Source organism: Marmota marmota, unplaced genomic scaffold (assembly GCF_001458135.2).
Source record: "Marmota marmota marmota unplaced genomic scaffold, marMar, whole genome shotgun sequence".
NCBI lineage: Eukaryota > Metazoa > Chordata > Mammalia > Rodentia > Sciuridae > Marmota > Marmota marmota.
Window position 1 is genome coordinate 3,238,203 of NW_026000016.1, and position 26,126 is coordinate 3,264,328.

Here is a 26,126-nt window from a genome sequence, read left to right on the forward strand (position 1 = left end):
ATTTAACTAAGTCTCTTATTTATATTTAAATTCTCTACATCATAACCCCCCACACTTTTTTTTTTTTGCCTGAACTGGAACTACAACTCCCTCTGCACATCACCCCAAACACATACCCCAAAGTTTATTTCTCTCATCTACACATTGACTGAGGTGTGCTCTGTGTGCTTCCTTTACTGTAAGATGTGGCTTGAAGGAACATGTAGCACTCCTGACAGAAGGGTGAGAATGGGACTTCCACAAAACTTGACAGAACTCTTATAGCTTCTGTTGGAGCTAACATAATGGCACTTCTAGGTGCATGTCTCTGGCCCAAACAAGTCACCTGGCCAAAGATGATATCACTGCAGCAAGAGAGTTCACCCTTCCCATAGAAAGGGACTTCAGGATCTCAGCAATAAGCAGTGAAGCAGTGATATTTAAGGAAGGGGAGGAGCAATTAATTGGAAACAATAATGTCATCTACCACAGTAGATTACTTTGTGTCCTGGTGACTTAAGAGGGTTTAATTCTGATGATCCAAAGAGTCTTTACTTAGAAATAAAGAGAAACTTTTTCAGATTTAGTATGCCTTTTACCTTTTTGTTTGTATAACACTAACTTCTGCCATATGTAAAAGTCATTTTTCTTTAATTATGTTGGATATTCATATGCTCAAATTAGCCTTTTCACTACTGTATTTCATTAAGAAAACAGGTGACATCTCTTAAATGGTGTTTATATAAATGAGAGTAAACAGTGATTTGAAAGACTATTTTCCCAGAGATGTTCATAATAGCATCCTAGATGCATAGGAGAGTAGTCACAAAGTAGACACTTGAGGCATTAGTTGTCCTGTGGCAGAAATCAGTTGAGAAGAGATTAAGGATTTTCAAAGTAAGCTGTGTAGTCACAATAGTGGGAGAAAAGGCCCTCTCATTAATAACTGTAATGAGTATAATATAAGAGTAGCTCATATCCATCAGACATTCCTTCTACTGCCTTATTTCCACTGTATATTTAGAGTGTTTTTCTGGATAAAGATCTTCAAAGTGTTTTTCATTGTCGCCTGCCCTGATGACTTTACTGATACAACGTAAATTGTAGTCTGCTATGGAGATGGCCTGGGGCTTTTGTACATTTTGGAAAATAATGGAAAAAGTAATTCTGTCCTCTACGTTCAAATGATATTTTGAGAATATTTGATAAGTGGCTTATAAAAATGATGGGAATAAATTCTAAGTATAGTTGGTGGGCAAAAAGTTGGTATTAAGCAGAAGTGATTATAAAGTAAAAGTTTACTTAAAGGTAAATTATACACCAATTCGCTTGTTTTTTGAAGAGGCTTTTAGCACTATAAAAAGTCTGCAAGCTAAAATGTCATTTATTTATATGTTTTATATGCCTGAAGTTAGGTTAGGCTTTTGGAGGTTCTTTAATTACTCATGACAGCAAATTGTTCTTGATAATAGTGAAAAGTATAATGAATAAACTTTAAAGATCTTTTCATTAATAATCTACTTATATCTAGCTAACATAGTCCTTATGTTTCACTACATGTTCAAAAGGATAGCTAGTGTTACACATTTTCAAAGGTTTATGGTGATCAGTGAATAATTATCTTGATAGTACAGAGAACTACATGAAAAAAGGATACTTCATTCACAATTGTAGGATATAAGATAGTCCCATTATGCCTTGGATTTAGCCCTCCTTCTCTGGCACTTTACCAATTAAAGGTGGGTGAGGTTAGATAATGTGTAAAGCCTTAATTTTTAGCAATCCCTTTTGAACAATAAACTGGCCATATAGAAAGTGTTTACCCTAACATTCCTCTGACCAAAGCATCTAATTTTTATCAGACTAATATAGAGAATTGCTTTTAGGATAAAAATAATTTTGATTGTGAGTCAGCTTATATAGCTAAGAGCAGGCAGTATTTAAATATTTATCTCTTAAGTTTTGGATGTTTTTCTACTGATTGTAAATAAAAGTTTAGATGCTTTACTTATTAAAATTTTCTTCTAAATGGAACCAGGGATGAAAGTTACTACTGACTTTAGTAATTTAGAATTACAGTTTTGGAATCTTAATTATAATCAGTGGCTAATTTAAGCAGAATAAAGGATTAGTGTGCATTTTTTTGAACTTCATATTAGGTAATAAGAAAATTATCTAATTTAAAAATTTTTTTAAAGATAATTTTAAAAATATTCATGAAAACATAGCGGCATTTTTTTTTCATGTGTTAAACTGTGATCTTAAGTGCATCAACTATGTCTACCATTTAATAAGCTTGACTGTTAAAAATAAAATTTACAGCTGCATGGGTAGATTGGGAAATCTAAAGCTGTTACTGTATTAAGTTTTAGAAATGGAAAATCTGAGGAGTAGAATATTCTTCATATTCTTCACATTTACATAGGTATTACATGAAAGTTTTATTTCACTTTGTCCTTTGTAATTAATTCTTTTATGTACCATAAGAAAAATATGGGAGCTAAAATACCTCTCCAAAATATTTTGCTTTAGCATTGTAAAACACACTGGATTAAATGAAATTCTGTATTTCTGTTCACACTTGCACAATAAATCACTACATTTATTATTAGTGTATTACAAAATTTGCAACATGGATCATTCTACAAATCTTTGTATTAGGAAGCTTGTTCACAGATGTTTAAATTAATTGGTAAAATTTTTTTACAAATAAATTGGTAAAAATTAGTGCTGCAATTTATATTAAATAAAAACTTAAAATTTCAGTATGAAACACTTTAGTGGAATAGAGGGTGGTCTTATAAATTCTGATTTCATCAGTAAACATTTAATTATATAAACAAACTTATTACTGAGACCATTTTCTATAGTAATCTAGAAGGCATTGTAAACACTCAAAATAAGCAAGCCAGGCTCACTTTGGAAGACTTGTGGGTGAGAACTTTTGGAATATTTTTGTTAGCATTTACTATTATCCCTTCCACCCTCCCTTCTTCTCCCTTCGGATATTAACCACATCTTAAAATAAGTGGTACGATTAAGAAGAGTTAATTCTCTCCCTTGTTTTTTTGTTTTTTTTTTAAAGGTAGCAGAATACAACAGTTACTAATATGGCATTATGTAAAAATGTGGATGTATAACCGATGTGATTCTGCAATCTGTATACAGGGTAAAAATGAGAGTTCATAACCCACTTGAATCTAAAGTATGAAATATGATATGTCAAGAGCTATGTAATGTTTTGAACAACCAATAAAATTTTTTTTTTTAAAAAAAGGAGAGTTAATTCCCAAGGAGTTTATCAAATTGCCTGTTAATTCCTAAGGAATTTAACAAATTGGCCTATCACTGAGGTCAACAGAACAAAACATGATTTTTCAATTCTTCAAGACAAAATTTGCTTTATTTGAAACACTTACATTTGGTGTTTTTATTTTATGGGATTTGGCCAGTACAATTGGGATGTTTTGGAAGGAAAAGGGGAGTTTCTGTTAGGTTGGTAACATATGGTTTCATAGTTGTTACCCACATATGGAATTTTGAGATACTTGTTTCACATATCACAGTGTGCCATGCACGAAGATAACTGCATTTGTTGTACATGGATGTTTAACCATTACCTCGAAACTCTGATTCATTCTTCCATCAGAACTGATTTCCCTTTCTAGCTGCTGCTCCTTTTCTTTTCAGTTCCTATCAGTCCTCTTCTCTTCCAGTTTCCCCACCTTCCTACCTTTCACAGTTCTGTTCTTTCTACCTAGAATTCCCTACGTTGTTTCTTCTTTCTGACAATAGCCAGTATCATCTTTACAAAGAAGATATTTTGTCTCTTGAGGATGATTAAGACATATTTACACCCCAATATCTGTAGAATAAAAGGAAGCATGTTTAACACTTAACAAATGTTATAATTCAGCAAACTTTGGCTCTAAGATCAAATCAACCCACTACCTATTTTTGTAAAATGATGTTTTATTGGAACACAGCCACAGTCATTTGTTTTGCTGCTGAGTTTTTTTTTTCTTTTTTACATAGTCACAACCAGAGGCAATAGATATATAGTGCACTTTTCATTAGAATTCATTTGAATTAATTCCATTCTAGATTAGCAAAACATATATTTTTTTTAAAATTTGTAACCTTTGGAACTTAGACACAAAGTATCAGGCAGTTCTCTTAAGTCCATCTTCCACTCCTGCATTTTCTGAAGCCTTTAATGCCAAAGTATTTGATATAAACTTTTATGTGTGGCTAAAAATGTGGAATCTTCCTGGCTTCTCTCAACTTTTCCCAAAATATCACTTTGTAGGAATATTGAAGAAATGCTTTGATAATATTGTCCACCATCTCATCCCCCTAAAAGGTGTTTTGTTTTACTTATATTCTGAGAGTATTTTATTGTTTATTATAAGTTGACATCTTATATGAATTCCTGGGATACAAAGTAATGCAATGTGGACTACAATGTGGAATCATTAAATCACATTAATTAATGATCTGTCACCTCAAATACTTAACTTTTTTAGTGAAAACATTTGAAATTAACCTTCTTAGCAATTGTGAAATGAACAGTATTTATTATCTGTATTCACCATGCTATGTAATAGAAGTTTTTTTAAAAAAATTACTCAGGCCTGTAATGTTTATCCCCTTTGACATTATGCCCCCATTTCTTCCACTTCTATAACCACCACTCTACTCTCTGCTTCTGTGAATTCAGTTTTTAGAGTTCGTATATGTGAGGACAAAAAATATTTCTTTCTATGTCTGACTTATTTCACTTAGCATAATGTTCTCCAGTTCTTTCCATGTTGTTATAAATAATAATTTTCTTTAAAACTAAGTAGTATTCCATTGTCTCTATATAATACATTTATGCATTCATCTGTTGAGGAACATTTATCTTAATTCTATAACTTGGCTATTATGAATAGTGAATCAAAGAACATGGGAATGCACACATCTCTTTGATTTCAGATCTTTTGGGTAAGTACCCAGAAGTGATATTGCTGGATCTTATGTTAATTCTCTCTCATTTTTTTTTTTTTTTGGTGCTGGGGATCGAACCCAGGGCCTTCTTGTGCATGCAAGGCAAGCACTCCGTCAACCTGAGCTATATTCCCAGCCTGTTGTTCTATTTTAATTTTTCAAGGAACCTACGTGTAGTTTTCCAGAATGGTTATGCTAATTTACATTTATTCCCAATAATATAAAGGGGTTTCCTTTTCTTTGTTTACTCATCAACCCTTGTTATCTTTCATCTTTTTATAAAAGCCATTGTGGGGCTAGGCTTGTGGCTCAGCAGTAGAGCACTCGCCTAGCACGTGCAAGGCCCTGGGTTCGATCCTCAGACCACATAAAAATAAGTAAATAAAATAAAGGTATTGTATACAACTACAACTAAAAAACAAATATTTTTAAACAAAAGCCATTGTGACAGATGTGAAATATTATCTCATGTGGTTATAATTTGCATTCCCCTAATGAATAGTGATATTGAGTATTTTTTTTTCATATGTATGCTGTCCATTTGTCTGACTTCTTTTAAGAAATATTTATTCAGATACCTTGACCATTTTTAATTGAGTTTTCGTTTTCTTCTGAGTTTTTTGAGCTCCTTATATACTTACATTTGGATAGTAATCCTTTAGCAGATGTATAGTTTGTAAATATTTTCTCCTGATTTGTAGGTTGTCTTTATACAGTTTCCTTTGCTGTTTAGAAGGTTTTCAATTTGATGTAATTCCATTTTTCTGGTTTTGTTGCATGTGCTTTTAGGATCAAATCCAAAATAATCATTGCCCAGACCAATGTCATTGCTAGTTTTCCTCTAGTAGTTTTACAGTCTTTGGTCTTACATTTAAGTTTTCTTTCATTTTGTATATGGGATGAGGTAAGCTTCTAATTTTGTCCTTCTACGTGAGGAAATCCAGTTTTCTAAATACCCATTCATTAAGACCTCCCTTTTGACATGGGAGGGTTAATTTCTGGGCTCTCCATTCTGTTCCATTGGTCAATGTGTTTTGTTTTTGTTGTTTGTTTCTTTGCCAATAAGATGGTGCTTTAATTGCAATAGCTTTGTAATACATTTTAAAAACAGATAGTGTCTGGCTTTGTTCTTTTTGTTCATGGTTGCATTGGCTATGTGGGATCTCATGTTCTATATGAATTTTAGGAATAAGATTTTTCTATTTCTATGAAAATGGGGTTACAATTTTAATCAGGATTGCACTGAATCTGTATATCACTTTGGGTGATATGAACATTTTAGCAGTGCTAATTCTTCCAATTCATGGTCCTAAGAGACTATTATGAACAATTATACACCAACAAATTGAATAATCTAGAAAAAATGGATTTCCTAGATAAATACAACTGTCAAGACTGAATCACGAAAAAATAGAAAATCAGACCAATAACACATGAGGAGATTGAATCAGTAAAAAAATCTTGCATCAAATGAAAACTTGACACCTGTTGGCATCACAGCTGAATTATACTAAGCATTTAAAGAACAGCTAATACCATTCCTTCTCATATTCTTCCAGAAAATCAAAAAGGAGGGAATCTTCCAAGCTCTTTTATGAGAACAGCATTACCCTAATACAAAACCAAACAAGGATATTACAAGAAATGAAAATTATAGGCCACTATCCTTATAAATATACATGTAAAAATTTTCAGCAAAATTTAGCAAACACATGGGAAGGATAAATCACTGAGACCAAGTAGGATTTATCCATGAGACACAAGGATGGTTCAACATATATAAATTAATAAATATGTCACATTAACAGAATGAAGGACAGAAGCTATATAATCATCTCAGTAGATGCAGAAAAAAAAAAGCATTTTACATTATTCAGCATCAATTCATGATAGAACTCACCAAATTAGGCATAGAAGGAATTTACCTCGGTAAAGATTGCATATAAGAAGCCCATGACTTCTCAACAGGGAAAACTAAAAAGTCTTTCCTGTAAGGTTTGGAAGAATACAAGGACATCCATGCTCAGTTCTATTCAACAAGGTATTGAGAGTCCTTGCCACAGCAGATTGGCTAGAAAAGAATTAAAAGGCATTCAGCTGAAGGAAAAATTGTAATTGTCAGTGTGCTGATAGCGTGATTTTATATATAAAACTAAAGTCTGAATGTTTTCTCTGATTAGTGGATGCTGATCTACAATGGGCGGGGGGGTAGTGTATGGAAAGAATGGAGGAACTTTGGATAGGGAGGCGTTATAAGAATAGGAAAGATGGTGGAATGAGATGGACATCATTACTCTAGGTACACGTATGATTGCACGAATTTTGCGTCTCTATCCCATGTACAACCAGAAAATTGAAATGTTGCACTCCATTTGTATATGATGAATGGAAATGCATTCTGCTGTCATGTACAACTAAGTAGAACAAATAAAAAATTTAAAAAATATATAATACCCTACAGATTCTGTTTAAAACTGCTAAAATTAGTGAATACATACAGTTAATTTGCAGGATACAAAAACCTATACACAAAAATCAGTATTTCTATACACTAACAACAAACTGAAAAAAAAAAAATCAAGAGTGCTTCCATTCACAATAATTACCCCAAAAAAACATTTAGAAATAATAGAAAGACCTGTACACTGGAAATTATAAAACATCGATAAAAGAAATTGAAGATTCAAATAAATGGAAAAATATCCTATATTCATGGATTAGAAGAATTAATACTGTTTTGTTTTTAACTAAGGGGAAAAAACATTTTTTTCTTCTATTTACATTGTAGTTTTAAGTAATACTTATAAATTCTAAATAATATTTTAAAATTCATTTGAGATCTTTTCTCATCATTTATTTGAAAAAAAAAAGGTTGAAGTGGAACAATTGTGAATAGAAAGAATAACTATATCTTTATCCCCTGCCCTATAAATTTCCCCTTTGCATAAAATTTGGTCTGCTTTTGAGCCAGAAGTTCAGTTGTAGTGTTCATCTTCAAATTTCAACAGTTTTCTCTAAAGGGAATATTGAAAAAGAAAGTAATAGGGGTATAACAAGTAACTTAAAAATTATTCTAGAGTAGATGTAGAAATTTTTACAACTAAGGTTTGAAATTAATAAGGGAACTGAAGAAGGATTGCTTCCTAAATCTGAGAGTTTACACTACTAGCTATGGCCCAAAGTTACTGAGCAAAGGCTATATTTGTGATGCATTAGAAAAAAAGAAGGTTTTAAGAAATATTGTTTGGAAATAGGTTAATAATCAAACATTAACTCAAGAGTATGGTGACACATACCAGAATTATAAAAGCATTCTTCCTTTGACCCAGCAATCTCACTTTATTGATACCTTTTAGTGCAACTACAAAATATATGAAATTACATGTTCTTATTTATTTGGTGCATTGTTTATAATAGCTGAAGATTAAACACAATTGAAGCATCCAGCAATAAAGGAAATCTGAAAGGCATTGAAAGTTATACCAAAAGTAAACTTGTCCCTCAACATGTGTATTATCAGTAAAATAACACTGAAAATGCAGGAAAGGGGATAGCAACAAGTTTCTATCAAGAGCTGGTAAATGGGAAACAATATACATTACCAAATTTTATAAATGCCAAAAAAATCTTTTACTGGAATACATAAGAATATGCAAAGCTTGCATAATTTGCCTTGTTTTGATTTCTATTTCTAATTTTTCATAAAAACCAAATGTGCTACTAAGATTCTCAGGAACCTAGTCCTCATGGTCAGGTAAGAATTACTGTAATTCTTAGTTTGTTCATTTGTCTGTGAACAGAATAAAATTTGATCTGCTGTTGAGCTTCTCCTCAATCAGGAGTTCAGTTACGCTAGTCATCCCAGAAGAGAAATTGAAAAAAGAAGTAGGGGTACAAAAAGTTAAGGAAGCTAAAGTTGATACTAAAACATATGTAGAATTACAACAAAAATTATTACATTTCTTAGAAAAATTGTTTCCATAGGAGAACAGCATTTTAAATTTTATTTAACATTATGTTCCACAACTTCTTTAAAAGGATTTGAGATGGTGGGAAGGGAAACTTGTTCTTTGAGTTTTATCTCAGCATATTTATAGGTAAAGGCTTAACCAAAGGCTATGACCAGAAGACAGTAGGAGCCTAGATTCTACATTTATGCCAACCAAGTAGTACAATTTTACAGTGACTTGGGTATTTGGAAGAAAACTTTTATGAATCAGTCAAAGATAACACTGAAATTTTGTGCTATAGAATTGTAATAGTAATGCTCACTGTGATAAATTAGTTATGATAGATCATTTGTTTTATGGGGAAAAGGAATAATTCTGCCTTAAGATGTTCCCTATGAGTTAGAAAAATTAAAAATTTGTTTATGCAGAATTTCATTGATTATTCTTTGGTTAGGTATTGCTGAGTCATGATTTTACCAAAGTGATGAATTTCAAATGCATTACTATGTGTAATTCTATAAATCTTTGCTGCAAAAATCTTAGTTTTGAGTGTTGAAAACTAGAATGTATTTGTTATAGTTCTTTTTTGGGAGGGAGGGGGGTTACCGGGGATAGAACTCAGGAGCATTCCGACTACTGAGTCACATCCCCAGCCCTATTTTGTATTTTATTTAGAGACAGGGTCTCACTGAGTTGCTTAGCACCTTGCTTTTGCTGAGGCTGGTTTTGAGTTGGAATCCTCCTGCTTCAGCCTCCCAAGCAGCTGGGATTACAGGTGTTATACTTCTTAATACCTATCTAATCATGTAAAGAAATTCATGAATTGATTTTTTTAGATTGCATTTTTATAGTAACTACCTGTATAATGTTACTCTTCAAATGTTCATATAAACCTTCACATGTATTTTCTCAATGCTTTTCTGTGTTTGAAGTATTATTGCCATTTTCACATGTACAATCAAGGCCTAGGGAGTTCGTAACTTATCTAGTCACACACCTGTGATACATAAGTAGATCAAAATCTCCTGACTTTTTATCATTTCTTCTCCCTGATCTAGTGTTTAATTTTTATTGTGATGATGATATAGCAGGTTGATAGCATGTGTTTTATCTTTTCAGGATATGGCTTTAGTTGCTCCTGAAGCTCCTTCAGAACAAGCCAGGAGAGTTTTTCAAACCTATGATCCAGAAGGTAAAAGATCTGATTATGAACTGTTTTATGTCTTTATGTATTTGAAGTATATTGAGATTTACCTGAGTTTTATTGAAAAGAAATATTGATTAAATTTATGAAAAGTTTTAAAGGAAAATGATGAAAAGAGAAACCAAAAAAATAACATATGTTACCAATATGTTAACTTTAATGTTAACTTTTCTTTCTTTCTTTCATTATACCTTTTCTCTAACTTAAGAAACATCTAAGTTTCCCTTAGAATTCATAATCTTTTAATCTTTTGATAATGTTTCATTCTACTTCTTTAGATAAGGAAGTGAATGGAATTTATATCCTCAAATTTTTCCTACTACTGAATCATGTTAAAGAATAAATAAATTCTATTAATAAAGTTTTAAAATATATTTTGAGCTAATCATCAAACTTAAGATGGATTGAAAAATAGTAACAATTTCATATGGAAATAAAATCGACATAAAAAGTATAGTATAAGATTCAAAGAAATGTTGTGATTAATTGAACTGAAATTAGAGAGCTGTCATGAAGACTTTGGAGGGAAAGAGCACTTTTTGCAAATGGAGGCTAACAGAAAAGAAAGTGATAGGTCTGAGATAGTAACTATTGTGTGGCCGGAGTAGAAAGAAAAGCTGTAAGAAAAATAATTAGGTAGAGTTTACTATTGCAAAGTGTTCCTAGAGGCCCAAGGTTAGTGTAATAACTGAGAAAATTAATTATATTAAGTGTTGAATTTATATTTTAAAGAAATATATTTCAGGGCTGAAGATATGGCTCATTTGGTAAGTGCTTGCCTTGCATGCACAAGGCCCTGGGTTCAATTCCCAGCACCATAAAAAAAAAAAAAAAGGATACCTCTAAAAGAAGAAATCTGNAAAAAAAAAAAAAAAAAGAAATATATATCAGAGAAGTTGAGCATTTTCCTGGAGTATACCCTCTTGTAGATTTAAATACTTTGTTTCCTATCATCTCTAACCTCCTTTTAGATACCTTACATCTCAATGGAAAGTGTCACTTCACAGTCATGCACATACACATATATGCCTTTGTTTCAGGACTTCTGTGGGGGCATGTTTCTATCCATACTGATGTTAATTACAGTATAAGAGAATTCCTTGTAGCATGGAATACATTATAGCCTGAGGTATGCAGGATGGCATGACAGATTAAGTGGGCATCTTCCCAGAGTTTCTAGTCAGGTCTTTATGGTACAGAATTTTTTAAGTGATTTTACAAAATATGAATCATATTCTTACACCAGGTAACTATCCAGCACATTCTAAAACCAAACATATGACTTCGTAGTCTGCTGTGTTGGATACTGCTATGTTTGTTTCACAAGTGAAAATTTTTGAATCAGAATTGAACCTATGGGTGAATGAGCTTCTTAAAAAAATGATCATGCAGTGAGAAAATTAGAGGATCTTGAAGATAAGAACCATTAATGAAAAAGGGCACAAGAAATACCTTCACAGCAAGGGGTGTTCACAAACAGAGGAGACTGAACATTCAAAAAAGCTCATTAGAAGGCTAAGTGAAAGAAACTCAATAATGCATACACTAATACTAAGGTTTTTAAAGTAGGAGACCTTGTCATAAGCAATAGATTTGTGTGTTTACTTTTTGCAATTTTTAAAATCATAGATGAGGTACTTGAACTATTCATTTTTTTGCACTTTTACCAAAAAAAATCAAAATGTCTTTTATTGCCAATAATCACAATTTATAATCAGTGGCAATTTTTTTCAAATTGAATCATGAGAGATGCAATATGAAAATAAAGTTGCTCTTCCTACTAAAGACAATTGTTGATTAAATAAAATTTCTTTCATCTACAAAGTTTCGTTTGTGTCAGCTTAACAGGACTATAAACAATGATTAAAAAGCAAGGAAAACTTTTTCAGGTACCTCAGAATAGAGATCATCTTTATGATAAATCATGTATATAAAGATAAACTTTTCTTAAAAACTGAAATTTTTCACTTTCAGTGTTTACAAACAGTCAATTACAAACTAATCTACTCTTCTACTAATTTTGATGTTTTTTCCTCCTAAACATAGTATACCTTGCTTTCACGATATAAGCAAATCAAGCCTGCTCAGAACATTAAGCATACTGTCTTACAAGCTTCTAAGTAGTTTTCAATTTCCATTTAGCAGAGACTGGTTTGGGGACAATTGTCCTTTGTCACTCTCCTTAGATACTTGAAGAATAATTGATCTAGAGAGGAGCTAATGAAAAGGAACTGGAGTTCTGGTACCCATGAGTATTTTTGTATCTTTATCTCACTCGCCATACCACTTTGTCTCCCACTGTTGGATGCTACTCAGGTATCTGACAATTGAGTTAACCTGTAAGAACACTGTTCACACACTGTGCCATAGGCATATTGGGAATTAAATTAATGGACTAGTGCAGGCATCTTGCATATTTTAAGCAAGTGATTCTGGGATATTAATCTGGCTTATAAGTGGGGACCTGTCTAAAAATAACAGTGACTGGCATTTACATGGAGCATTACAGTTCATATTACATTTTTGCATCCATGATCCCATCAAACTTTGCCATAAACTCAGGAGATAGGCAGGGATTCTATCCTCATCGTTGTTCTTCAAAAATAAACAACTTTGTGACACTTTTCCAGAACTACATACCAGGGAGTAAGAACTAAGACTGCAGTCTAAGTGTTCTACAAGATCAAATACTTTCTCCCCCTCACTATTCCCAATGTCTTTTTTTAAAGGCTAAAATCTTCAAGTAGTACTTTTTAACTCAAGTTTTCTTTGAACTGTTGTTATTAATTTAGTGGAATAAGGATTCTACTTGAGTAATTTCCATTTCTTAGAAGCTAACTTAGAAGATCAAAATCATATTTTTGTACTGTTAATTTTGGTAGCATTCCAAATGAGAAATTTTTATTTTAGCAGGACCTTGATATCTCACATCTAATTACTTGGCTCAGTTTATTGATCAATCCCAAGTCAAGGAACGAAAATAAACACTAGTATATGTGCTCAGGGTCTCAAAAGTAAAGTGAATCGGCATCAGGCCAATGCAGAGCATCATGCGTGCATTTTTAAGAATGTTCACATTGCATTTATTTATTGCACCTTTTGTGGGGGGTTGTATGTGGCTTTGTACTCAAATGTCTGTTTTATAGGAGTTTTTATAAAATAAAAAAATAGTGATGGAGGTAGATTGATCAATGTGATCAGATATTGGACAGAGGAACTTTGTAGTGCCTCCTAAAGAACCTTGTAATATCAAGTAGATCTACATGATAGCTTATAAACTTATCCAAATAATTTTTCCCGTCTCCTGAAAAAAAATAATTTTGCATTTGGAGATTGTAGATTTTAACTGTGGCTTAACTAAGCAACATAATTTTTCTCTACCTTTCAAATTCATCAAAGCTATGCCCACAAAACTTGCAAGTTTTCACAGGTGCCCTCAAACAAATAATTTATTCTCTCTGCTTCAAATTATCAGTAACTTGACAAATTAGAATTATTCTAAACTCTTGCCTTAAAAATTGTACTTTTTTTCCTATATGATTTGTAGCCTTCAAGTTGAGACTAATCTGTCTTCAGATGGGGAAACAAGTGCTTAATGATGTTAAAGAACAGAAAAAGACCTTTGTGCTGTTATAACTTCATTTCCTTTTTGATAGACAGTGCACACTGTCTGAATGAGCAACCACACACTTTATTCTGTAGTATGATTATAGGAGCAAGGCTTTTGGACATCTGTCTCCTTGGCAAGATTTTTTAAAAATCAACTAAAGCCTGAAAAAAGACATTGTGTGGGATGCTTATTTAAAGCTGAGACAGTCTTTAGGAATGAGTAAATGATTAAGAGAACTTGAGCACTGTACATTTAAGGCAATAAACAGTTTGCTTGTTTAAAACTACCATCATTTCTAACTACCCTACAAGGTTTTTTCTGTGTCATGTACTATTACATCATCAGAGTTTGAGCCATTTGGCAATGCTATTTCCTCATCAAGCCAAAAAAACATTTTTTTCCATAGAATAGCCATCATCCACATTTGATTCTACTCTACATTTCAACTTTAATTTTTTTTTCCATTAAATCTATAGCTCTTATTTCAGTCATCAAGCCTCTTATAGGATATCTCTTCCTAAGTTGTCTATTACCTAGTAGTCACTACATCCTTTCAAAATGTTCTATAACATTGTAACAAAGGGAATTATTTTCTTAATGGGAAATACTTTGTTTATTGAAAGATACACCTAATAAGTTGTTATAATTTTAAGTGGAAAAAAACGTTTACCCATTTTACAGATTTGTAAGACTGCTTAAAGAAGAAGTAATTTGACTTTAAGGTTTCATTGGAGTTTTCAGGTAGAAATTATGTGGTTAACTTTTTTATTTGAAATCTCCCCCAAAAAAATCTTTTGTCCGTGTGCCTTATAAATCTAAAATAAAAGAATCTGGAAATAATAGGCATTGTTATAAAAAAAAAGTAAACTTAATATGCTATTCCTTAATTTTTTGTATTCCTTTTATGTGATTTTCCCCCCATGAAATCTGATTAACAGTACTAGTATTTCTTGAGGTAAACTGTTATTTGAAGTTTTTTCTGATACTTGTTTTTTTCAGATAATGGATTCATAGCTGATTCACTTCTAGAAGACGTAATGAAAGCATTGGACCTTGTTTCAGATCCTGAATAGTAAGCTAAATAGGGAGTGTCATTTTGTAAACTCAAAAAGATTCCATTATATTTTAAACATTATATTTATCTTTTTTAAAAAATTTAAGCCTGCATTATAAAAACTAGCAATTTATATAAAATAAAGATTTAGAAAGAAATCAAACTAATCCATTATGATAGTAGAGACTTAACATATTTAAAATGAGCTTCCTTTCCCACCATGTACTGCTGCTTTTTCTGAAGTGCTGAAAATGTCTTTAAGTTTTAAGTACAGGTATTCCATTTAAAGATTTTATTTCTTTTGTGGTTTCTGTGAAATAATAAAAGAACCAGCAGGCCTCTAATTTTCAATCTTAAATAAAGATGACTAAATACATTGCACTTTTCTAAATGATTAACTGATCTTAACCCTTTGTGAATGACTTCAGTATATTTTAGGGTACAGAATTTTAGTATTACCTTTGTCTTATCTTGTTATTCCTCTAAAATTAACAATCTATAAAACATAACTTTCTTTATAGATGTAAGATCTTTAACAAGAAATATTTTCTCATTGGTAATAAAGTGGTTATGTGTATTAGATCTCTCCCAATTTTTCCCTTTTTTTCTGCACAATTTTTTCTTCACGTTTTTTCTGACAGTGAATAAACTTTCGCTTACAGAACAGTAAAAACAAAAGCAACATGAAACATTAGTATACACAGTTTTTAGAATTTGGTCCTATTTTTAAATAAGTTCAGGTCTGCTTTTTTGGAAATGTGGAATACTTATAAACTAATCACATCTGAATTAATGTTTCAGTCGTCTTAAAACATTATTTTACCCATTCTCAATAATTAGACAAAATTATTTCAGCTTAGAAGAAATTCAGAGTTGAACTGGTCTGATAAATGATAAAAGAGTAATTACTGTTTTTCTTCCAGACTGATTTCCACAGAGACCATCTTGTTTGCCCTGCTCTAATTTACAAAAGAGAACTGAACTCAATTTTGGTTACTGATAGTTCTTAAGATGGGAAGATGAAGGAGAAAGGGTCTTTTTTGTTATTTTCAAATTCTTGCATGGATACATGCATATGTAATTGCCCTTTTTTCATCAGAATACATAGTATGCCTTGAATTATAGTTAGTATAGATGATTCAGTCAGCTTGTTTTCTTAGAAGTAGCTGAAAGACTAAGTTCATTCTGTAGTTTGGCCTATTCACATAAAATGTGATAGCCCATAATCTAGAATACATTAAAAAGTTAAATATTGTAAATATAAACAAATGTGCCCATTTGTTTCATGCCATAACCTGGCCTTGCTCAGTCCTGCTAAAATATCATGTCCTTTGTGTAGTGTCCTAGAAGAGATACATGGCTGTAGGATGCAAATAGCCCACTCACCATACCACACATAAGATACAGCCTGCCCTGGAGTTTACAGGAGACATGGCTACTGCAGTGCACATATGGCTTTCTTAAACCTTAAAGCAAAACTTACCCTTACAAGGATAGCTTAAACTCTCTTTAAGAAATAAACTCCTAGTCATTGACCCAGACAAAATACCCACACTCCCAGTCAGGAAGTCCTCAAACCCCCTGACTATATCTGGCCTATGTCATGGGCTGCATCTGCTGCCCATCTCTTGAGAGTTTGAGCCACAGAAGATGTCCAGATTCATTTTGACTTGAATTGAACCTTAGAGGAGAAGTGCCCAGTGAAACCCCAAACACAGTGTTTTACTTGTTATATAATGAGCTAAATTTAACTTGGAATTATAGTTTGAGATAGCTGAGAGAATAAAACTTTTCTGAAAAGACCATTTTTGTTTCTTAAAACCCTCCAGATTTCAGTCCATTTTAACATATCGTCTTTCTAGTCATACATAACACTTTTTACTAACCTTGACTTCACCTAAATGGCAAAGGTTATATAGAGTTCTATTTTCTTTAGACTACTGCTAGACCAATAAAGTACTTACCACTTACTCTAATTCACTGTATTTCAGCTCTTTGGTGATTGTCTTTCCTCTTTAACCTTCAAGTAAGCATTTTAAGACTGTCTCACTTAGATCTTAAAAATAACCTTTTTAAAAAACATTTTTGATTATCTGATGTACCACTGCCTTTTGACATGTTTTTCTTCTTAGGCTGAACATGAACTTTTTTTTTTTTTTTTAAGTTAAATGCTTCATTTCGTTGTTAAATTCAGGCTTACCTGTGAAGCAAGAAAATTTGCCTTTGGGAGGTAACAAGACTGAGTTTTTAAGCCTTGGTTTTTAAACTACCTAATAAGGAACAAAAATATTCCAAAGTCATCATCATAATTTAAATTTTAAATAGTAACAGATTACTCTGGTTTAAAAATAACCAAGTTTTGGCAAATTAAATGTCATTCCTGTGTATTTGTCATTAAGATTCTAAAAAGAACAGCTTTTAGAATTTTTGGCAGTCAAATGTGTTATAGTACCAGTAATTTAATCATAAAAGAAAAAAAATAAGACCTTCCCCCTTTGGTATTCACTGTTTTCCTTTTTTCTCCTATAGTATAAATCTCATGAAGAATAAATTAGATCCAGAAGGATTAGGAATCATATTGTTGGGTCCATTTCTTCAAGAATTTTTTCCTGATCAGGTAACATGGTTGAAGAAATACATTTATTGTTTTGTTCTGTTGGAGGGGCATCATCTGTCATGGTTTGGGTATTTTTTCCTACTTCTTTAAAATGTCCTAAGGTGTATATGAGAGACTAAGAATACTCTGTTATGTAAAGAACTTCTCCATGCAGAGAGGTCAGAGCCCTGTGTACCAATACATTAATGCAGAGCTTGGCAGTGCATTTCTGGTGTGCCTGAGGTATACACACGTGCCAGTAGTGATGGCTGCTTGGAGCAGGGAAGGTGGCAAAGGATACTGCAGACACTAATATTTATATATAACCATATTGTTTTTTTCTACAAGGATAAAATTCCAAAGTATATGGAATAAAAAAAAGATCCTCCATTCCCTCTCATCCCCATGTTCATTCTCATGTGTAACTATTGTTAATAGATTAGTATTTATCTTCTAAGAATTTTTTAAATATGGAGAAATGAGGGTAAAGGTGCCTATAGGTAATAGGAGCCACTACTAGTTAACCTAAATTCCAGGAGAATCTCAGTTGTATCAAAGAAAAGGTGGTGTTTTGTTTCAGTGGAGCTGTGCTTTTTCATACTGGGACATGTCTTCTGTAGGATGTTGATAGTAGCTCAGTTATTTAGAATATATGCCTGTTACAAAACCCTTGAGTTTTGTCTGGGTCACTGGCAAGCTAATTCTATATCCTGTGTTGTCTTCTTATCTAAGAATTTTACTACTGAACTGAACTACTTAGATAGTTACATGGTGGTCATTTTATCAGACAACATGTTGTAAATTGAAATTCATTGTTTCAGTTGAAATTCCAATTTCTTTTCTACCTCTATCATAAAAGAAATGTATTAGTACCAGTAATTTAATCATAAAAGAAAAAAATAAGACCTTTTCTACAGGTAGAAAAACTATAAAAATGAAAAAATGGTTGAAGGAAATTTATAAGGTATAATTATTAAATTTTAAGATAGTTGTTATTTTCATAGTGTTTTTTATGAATTAAAAGTTAAGCTTTCAAATGATATTTTTTGGAATGAAACCCATAACCCAGTATTGTAGACTAAGTTGGAAGCATATCAGTGCATTATATAATTGTTGTCTGTGCAAGAGTGATACCAATGTTCTTCCATGTTGATTGAAAGGGAAAACTTATTAAAAAGAGTAAAAGTAGGGAAATATTTTAGTTAAGTATTTTTGTGTTATAAAATATTACATGCACATAGCTAAGCATAAGTGAAGAAGAACTTACAGTGAAAATTTATACTTCCTTCTTCCCAATCTCTTCCCCAGAAGCACCTGTTGCAGCTTTTTGGTTTTCTGGGAATTACTCCATTTAAGTTCTTTGCTTTGTCAAATGATTCCCCAATGAAAGGATCAGCATTTAAGAAACTTTGATTTTATGTTCATTGCTAATTACAGATTGCTTGATAAAATGATATAAAGTTTTAATAGTACTTTATTTATATAGGGCTCCAGTGGTCCAGAATCTTTTACTGTCTACCACTACAATGGATTGAAGCAATCAAATTATAATGAAAAGGTAAGATAATTCACATAGCAATTTGTCTTCAACTGGGTTGATGAAATAAGTACATATGTATATAGCAACGTCAGATTCCTATAAAGTGGTTACCTAAGGTTATTCCAGGAGTCTCTTTACTATCAAAACATATTTTAGAATTGGTCATATCGATTTGTTCAACATGATATGGTACATTGAAGATCTACATTGGAGCAATAGTTTCACTGTGACAAAATAACTGCATCTACATGCATAGTTTTACCCTTGGCTTTGTACATATTTCTAAATTGGCATTATGGTTAGTATAGTGAATGACGTTACAGATGCATTTAAATGCAGAAGGAGGTGACAATAGAATTTAAGAAAAATATTTTAAAGGGTTAAAATAACCACAATGTCTAGCATTTATTGAGCATTTATCAGGTATTATATGAAGTATTCTGTTTATACCCATTTTATAGAAGAGGGAATTGAAGCACAGGTAAGCAACCTTGTCGGAGGACAAACAGCCAGAAAGTGGCAGAGCTGGGATTGAAACTTAAGGAGTCTAGCCCAGAACATGCCCTCTTCCCCATTATGTTTTCTGTTTTCCTTTGTAACTCAAAGGCATGAAGGTGACTCATGTGTTCTAAGCAAAAGTTTTGTCTCACCACTTCATTGTTTTGATGAAATACCACTTTGTGTACACATGTAATGTCTATTATGTTTGTATTTATTCAAGAAACAGTTGTGGTAAATAAAGCTAATATTAGAAAGAATAATCCCTAACATGCCTTTTTAATTTGATCTATGCATGCTGGTTTTATAACTATTTAAATTGGAAATGGCAACAGAAAATAGATTATAATGTGAATACATAATTTTGGTTAAATCTAAAATACTAAAATTTACTTTTATTTTCATAATATAAAAGTAAAGTTCCATTAGGTCCAAAATATAAATTGTCAATAAGAAAACTTGGATGTCATTTCTTAATGTGTGTTAATGAGTGCTTCATCTGGACTTTGAAGTTTTGCATAGCTTTGAAATAGAGGTGCTTTATAGTCACTAGTTATTCACCTACACAGTTCCTGCAAGGTAGTCAAATATTATCCATATTTTACAGATAAGACAGGGAGATTAAGTGACTCACCCAGGGTCACACAGCAAGTCATTGACAGAGCAGGGATTGGAACTGAGTTCCTGATTCCCAATCCTGTCCTTGGTCTGCTTGGCCACGCTACCTGTGTATAGTAAGTTTTCAAATTATGCTTGTGCGAAGTATCTGGCATACTAACAAAGATCAGAAATCAAAACAGAGGGGATATTAACATGACAGTAGTATATAGCAACTATAAAGCAAAGCATGAATGTCATTAAGTTACAGAACTATAATATTATGCAGTTACTTGGGAGCTAGTGAGGTGCTATTAAAAACACCTGGAGGAAACAGGGAAGGGGACTACTATGCCTGATCCTCCAAGCAACAAAAACTAGTTGAGGTCTCCAGAAGTGGGCCACAGTACTGTGTCCAGGCCCTTCTTCTCCGTGTTATGAGCAAGTGAAGTTCTTTGTGAAAATAAGTCTTACTTGTCAAGTATTATAACTTGAGAGTTATATTCCTTGCAGAGAACTCCTCAGGAAAAGACTCTTTTGCTTTGGGGAATTGAAAAGTGAGAGTTGTAGTTTTAATAGTAAGTTTATTTCATCAACACTAGAAACAAACTTACATATTAACCAAAATAAAGTATTTAAAAAAATTTCTCATACTAGAAAATGTCTTTAGAACTTTCTAAAAAAATTAGATATATGAAACCAAATTTATCTGGCCTAGCAATACTTTAGATGTAGAAATAATGTGTCTTTTAGGGAACTATCATTTAAGGCTGATATTTGACTCCTTAGTCAAATAAGTTGTGGCTTTTATATTGAAAGAACATTATTATAATCGTGTGTATCCACCAATGAATATGTAAGAGTCATTGTATATACTTTAGAAGAAGGCAATTTATATATTCTTATTAAATTATATAGTTAGAATTTCTGTTGGTACAGAAAATAAATTAATGACCATTGCTTTCATGTACACAGAGAACCCTTTGTAAAGAGTTAGGGTTTTCACTGGTGCAATATGGCATAAAACATTTTATGTATTTTATTTGAAATGGAAGAAATAAGAATAAAAATTTTCTAGTATTTAGTGACCATTTTTATATGCAGTGACAATGATCACATAAAACATAAGTGCTGGCTAGTTTGATCTATCAGCCTCTTCCTACTATTTGATTGTACTACATGAAAAATCATGGAGAAAAAAATTTAAAAAGATGTCAGAACAAAGTACATTCATAAGCCGAATTTTGGCAATACTTAATAACAAATTTAATTTCCAAACATGCAAATTGTCTTCAGCTCTGGAAATTCAATCTTTAAATTGAAAGGAGCAAATGGAATCCTCCTTAGAATGGATAGCTATATTTCTGTTATGGCTTTCCATTTCATGAGATTGGCATGAGTGTCTGAGTGCCTCAATATTACAATAATAGAAGTGATGTAAATGAGTATAATAATTGAAATTTTCTTTAAATAATTATTTGAAGGATGATTTTCTTCTTATTAAAAACAGTCTATATGTGTCTTGTGATTCACATATACTTTTATTCTAAACATCATCAGGTCAGCTAGCACTTAAAATCTATATCACTATTTCTTTGCAAATTTATTTTCACATTAATTAAGCAAATATTCTTACTCATAATTTCTATCAAAATAGATGAGAAGTTCCACATAAAACCCTATATAATAACTTGCTAGCCTATAAAAACGTTCTCACAGAAGAATTTACTAAGAATATTGATTGAGCTTGGTGGTTTTCTTTTTTCAATAGGTAATGTATGTAGAAGGAACTGCAGTCATTATGGGTTTTGAAGATCCCATGCTACAAACAGATGACACGCCTATTAAACGCTGTCTCCAGACCAAATGGCCATACATTGAGTTACTCTGGACCACAGATCGCTCTCCTTCACTAAACTGATTTGCCTAAGTATTTGTAAGGAAGATTGTAATAACAGATGTTGAGAGAGGGATTTATGACTGGCAATTCGCTAAACACTGGTATCATTGATTAACTGTAAATAACAATTAAAAACACATTTTTGTGTTTAAAATGTTTTATTATTTGTTTTAAAGGTTTACCTTAAAGCTTATCCTATTTTAACCCTTTGTGTTGAAATTTACTAGCAAAATTAAGCTTTAATCAAAGTTCATCACTTTTGCAATCAGATAAGTATCAAAATCACTATGTATAAACTTTTGGGTTTATTTCATTCAGGCACATTTTATTGTTTGATTGATTCTGGCTTATAATAAATATATCAGCTTTCACACTGAAATGCAGAAGTTAATTTTTTCTTTTCAAAAATCTTTTCCATGAGAAATTCTGATAAATAACAATTTATCAGTCCAGATCCTTTGATAATTGGCTTAACTCTGGCATGTTTAAAAATGTAGAAACTATCTGAAAACTTCCCACTTATTCACAGGTGTCTAGGGGATGTATTTTTTAAACTGATAGAAAAGAGAATGTTTGATAGTCTTAACACTGTTAACTTTCACTGTGTTCCCAAATGCTTTTCCAAATTTGTTCCAACAGCCCTGTAAGCCAGCTTTCTTGTATATTTATAAATGTGATAAATGCATGAGAACATCTGTTACTACATTAGTATATTCCATTATTTATTATGATCCTAGTTGATAGCCTAAATAAAAACTTTTTTCTTTAACTCTATCCTTGCATTCTTACATTAGTGACAAATAAACAAATACTTTTAAATGTTACTGTCTAGACAACCTGAAAAACACAGCATCCAAAACTTTTCTAATGATCCAAACTTTACCTAAGAGCTCCGCTAACTCACACAGCTAGAAGCACAGAGCCTGGGTGGCAGCCATCTAAACCAGTGAGCAAAGATGCAGAAGCCTCATCCTGTTTACTTGAGACAGACTTGCTTTATTCTAATAGTTTGCTCCACAGAAGTTTGAAACCTGAACAGCCAGAGCTGGTTCTGCCTTCACTTGTGAAGCAGTCAACCATTTAGTATTTTCTTATATATTTTGGAGCTGAACTTTACCTTCAACAGCATACTTCCTGTGTGAATCTGTTTGGGGTTTTATTTTGTTTTTGTACAAATAGTTACAATATAGTAAGTAAATTTTAGCACAAAAAAAAAAAAGCGGCATGAGATTTCTATGTATAAGTTGGTGACATTTTGTTTCAGAATTATGACACAATACTAGCTACTAGAATTCCAGCTAAAAATATTTTTAAAGTATTTTTGGCTGAATCTTGGCTGCCTCAGATGTAATATATGCACATGCGCGCGCACAGACGCACGCGCACTTCACACACACACACACATTGTTTGAATTAATTTCTCTAACTCAGCTTTAAATTCCATAAGGATTATGAAAACATAGATTCTCTCATAATCATCTACCCTACAAAGTAGTAGGATGCTCTCACTGTGCTATGCAACAAATCATTCCAAAACTTCATGGCATAAGACAATCTTTGTATTAGTTTCACGGATTTTGTCATTTAGAAGTTCAAATGGCACAGTGGGGGGATGGTTTGCCTGCTTCTCTGTCTGGAAGCTCAGCTGAAACACTCAGTGGCCAGGGGCTAGAATCATGTGGCAATGTCTTTACACATATGACAGGCATGACTGGGACCTTTGCTTGATATTATTGATAGATGTAGACACACTGTCAAACAACTACAGGTATTTTTTTTTTTAACACATGAGGGCCACTTACCAAAATAGATTAAGCAAGTCTAGAAAATGCTGTGTAGAAATTAAGTAACACACTTCCGAACAGTCCAGAGGCCAAAGAAAAATTGCAATGGGAATTACAATATCCCTTTCCCTGAATGATAATGAAAATGACCTAATAAAATTAGTTAAAGCAATGCATACGCAAAAAATAGTTTTAAAATGAATATATTAGAAAAGTAGAAAGTCTGCAAATTGGAAATCTAAGCTTGTATCTCAACAATATACACGAAGAAAATAAAAGGGTATAAATAAGGTAAAAGAAGTATCCACAAGTAGAAGAATGAATTTGGAGCTGGGGTAGCTCAGTGGTAGAGTGCTCACCTAGCACATGTGAGGCCCTGGGTTCTATCCTCAGCATTACATAAAAATAAATAAAAGTAAAGATATTGTGTCCATCTACAACTTAAAAAAATGTTTTTAAATAATTTGGACCCCTACCTCACCTTATGCAAAAATTAGTTTCCAATGATTACATATTGAATTTTAAGAACTAAGACTCTAAAATGAATAGAAAATAGGAGTGAATCTTTGACACATGTCGAAACGTAGGTGAACCTCAAAACGTGCTAAGTAAAAGGAGTCAGTCATAAAGGGCTACATTTATGATTCCATTTTTGTGAAATCTCCAGATTAGGCAAGACCGAGACTTAAATGCATTAGCAGGAGCTGGGATGGGGATGGAGTGGGATAACAGGATTGGGGAATGACTGCTAGTGTGTACAGAGTTTATTTGGGAGTAATGAAATAACCTAATATTAAACCATGGTGATGGTTGTAAACCAACTGAACTGTGAGGCTAAAAGAAAAACCAGTGAAATAGAAAACAGATCTATAGGGGGAAAGCGCTCAGCAAATCCAATAGTTCCCTGAAAAAATAAAAGTGTTAAACCTGAGAAGACAGATCAAGATAAAAAACAAAACAATTTGGAAAAGGGGGAACATAAATTCTCTGGATATTAATAAATTATGGAAGGAAATTATGAGCTATATTATGCCAATGGATTTAAAAACTTAGATCAAATGGACTATTTTTAAAACAACATAGCAGAATTGACACATGAAGAAAATCCCATATTCATTAAATTTAGTAAGAATCTTCCCACAAAATTCTTGGCCTAGATGGCTTCACTGGCAAATGCTTCCCAACACTTAAGGAAAAAGTATCAATTTTTTTAAAAAAATTCTCCCAAGAAATAGAAAAAAATACAACACCATTCAATTTATGACTCCAGAATGACCTTGATTCAATACTAAAACCCAATGAACAAGAAGGAAATATTATAGATAAATATTTCCCAGGATCATGGGGGAAAAAATCCTGTACATATTTGAAACACATGAATAAATTAAAACGTGTGGTTTTCACATTAACAGAATAAAGGAGAAAAATTATTTCAATAGAGCATAGAAAGCATTTGATTAAAAACTAAAATAATAAGCTCAGAGGGGAATTTCTTATATAAAGAACATTTACAAAAAAATTATTCTTAATGGTGAAATAGTAAACACTTTCTCCCCAAGTTCGAGAGACACTATGATCTTTCACCTCTTCTGTATAGTATTGTCCCATACAGGTCCTAGCCATTGTAATAAAGCAATAAAATAAGTAAAAAGCAATTAAAAAGTTAAAATGTGGTTCATAGATAATACACAAAATACTCTGTAGAAACATTTAGAATTCTGAAGTTAACTTAGCCAGTTGCTGGATACAAGATAAAAGCGCATTTTTATAGACATAACATAGGCAATTAGAAAATTTTGCTTGGAAAATCATTTCCAATAGCATCAAAAAATACCACATACCTAAGAAGAAATCCAGTCAAAGAGATGCATGTTTCTATGCTGAAAACTAGAAAACATTGCTAAGAGATGAAGCAATAAAGAAATGGAGAGACAGACCATGCTCATAAATTCAAAGACAATTAGCCAAATCTTCCCAGATTAAGATTAAATTCAGTGAAATTCTAATCAAAATCTCTCACAAGTTTTTTTTTTAATTTATAGAATTTTATAAACTGATTACTTTATATGGCAAACAAGGGAGATTGAAAGTAGCCAACATAATCTGAAAGTAGAAAAACTAATTTAGAGGATTTAATTATCAAATTTCAAAATGCTTTATAAAACTACAATAATTAGATGTGGTAGTGAAACAAATCACTGGAACAAAATTCAGGTTAAGTATTCCTTATATGAAATTCTTAGAATAAGAAGTGTTTCAGATTTGGGATTTTTTCAGATATTTTAATATTTCTATATACATAATGATATATTTTGGGAATGGAACCCTAGCCTAAATAAAATTCATTGCATTTCATATATACCTTATAGCTAAAGGTAATTTTAAATAATATTTTTAATAATTTTGTGGTGTGGAATTTGGTGCT

General features: G+C 32.1%; 1 protein-coding gene across 8 annotated transcripts in view; it reads left to right on the forward strand.

Moving 5' to 3' along the window:
* The window catches only part of Mindy3 (MINDY lysine 48 deubiquitinase 3), a 78,364-nt gene extending 55,673 nt beyond the window's left edge, over positions 1-22,691 (forward strand). For 6 of the 8 annotated variants that reach the window (XM_015483414.2, XM_048809059.1, XM_048809062.1 and 3 more), the window contains 5 exons: positions 10,038-10,110; positions 14,732-14,804; positions 17,316-17,403; positions 18,869-18,940; positions 21,789-22,691. In XM_015483414.2, the coding sequence (XP_015338900.1) occupies positions 10,038-10,110; positions 14,732-14,804; positions 17,316-17,403; positions 18,869-18,940; positions 21,789-21,938 (456 nt within the window). In that variant the 3' untranslated portion in view covers positions 21,939-22,691. Of the gene's footprint in view, positions 1-10,037; positions 10,111-14,731; positions 14,805-17,315; positions 17,404-18,868; positions 18,941-20,027; positions 20,159-21,788 lie in introns of those variants that run through there. The other 2 variants (XR_001503268.2, XM_048809058.1) reach the window with 2 other exon arrangements.
* The last annotated feature ends 3,435 nt before the right edge of the window (positions 22,692-26,126 follow it).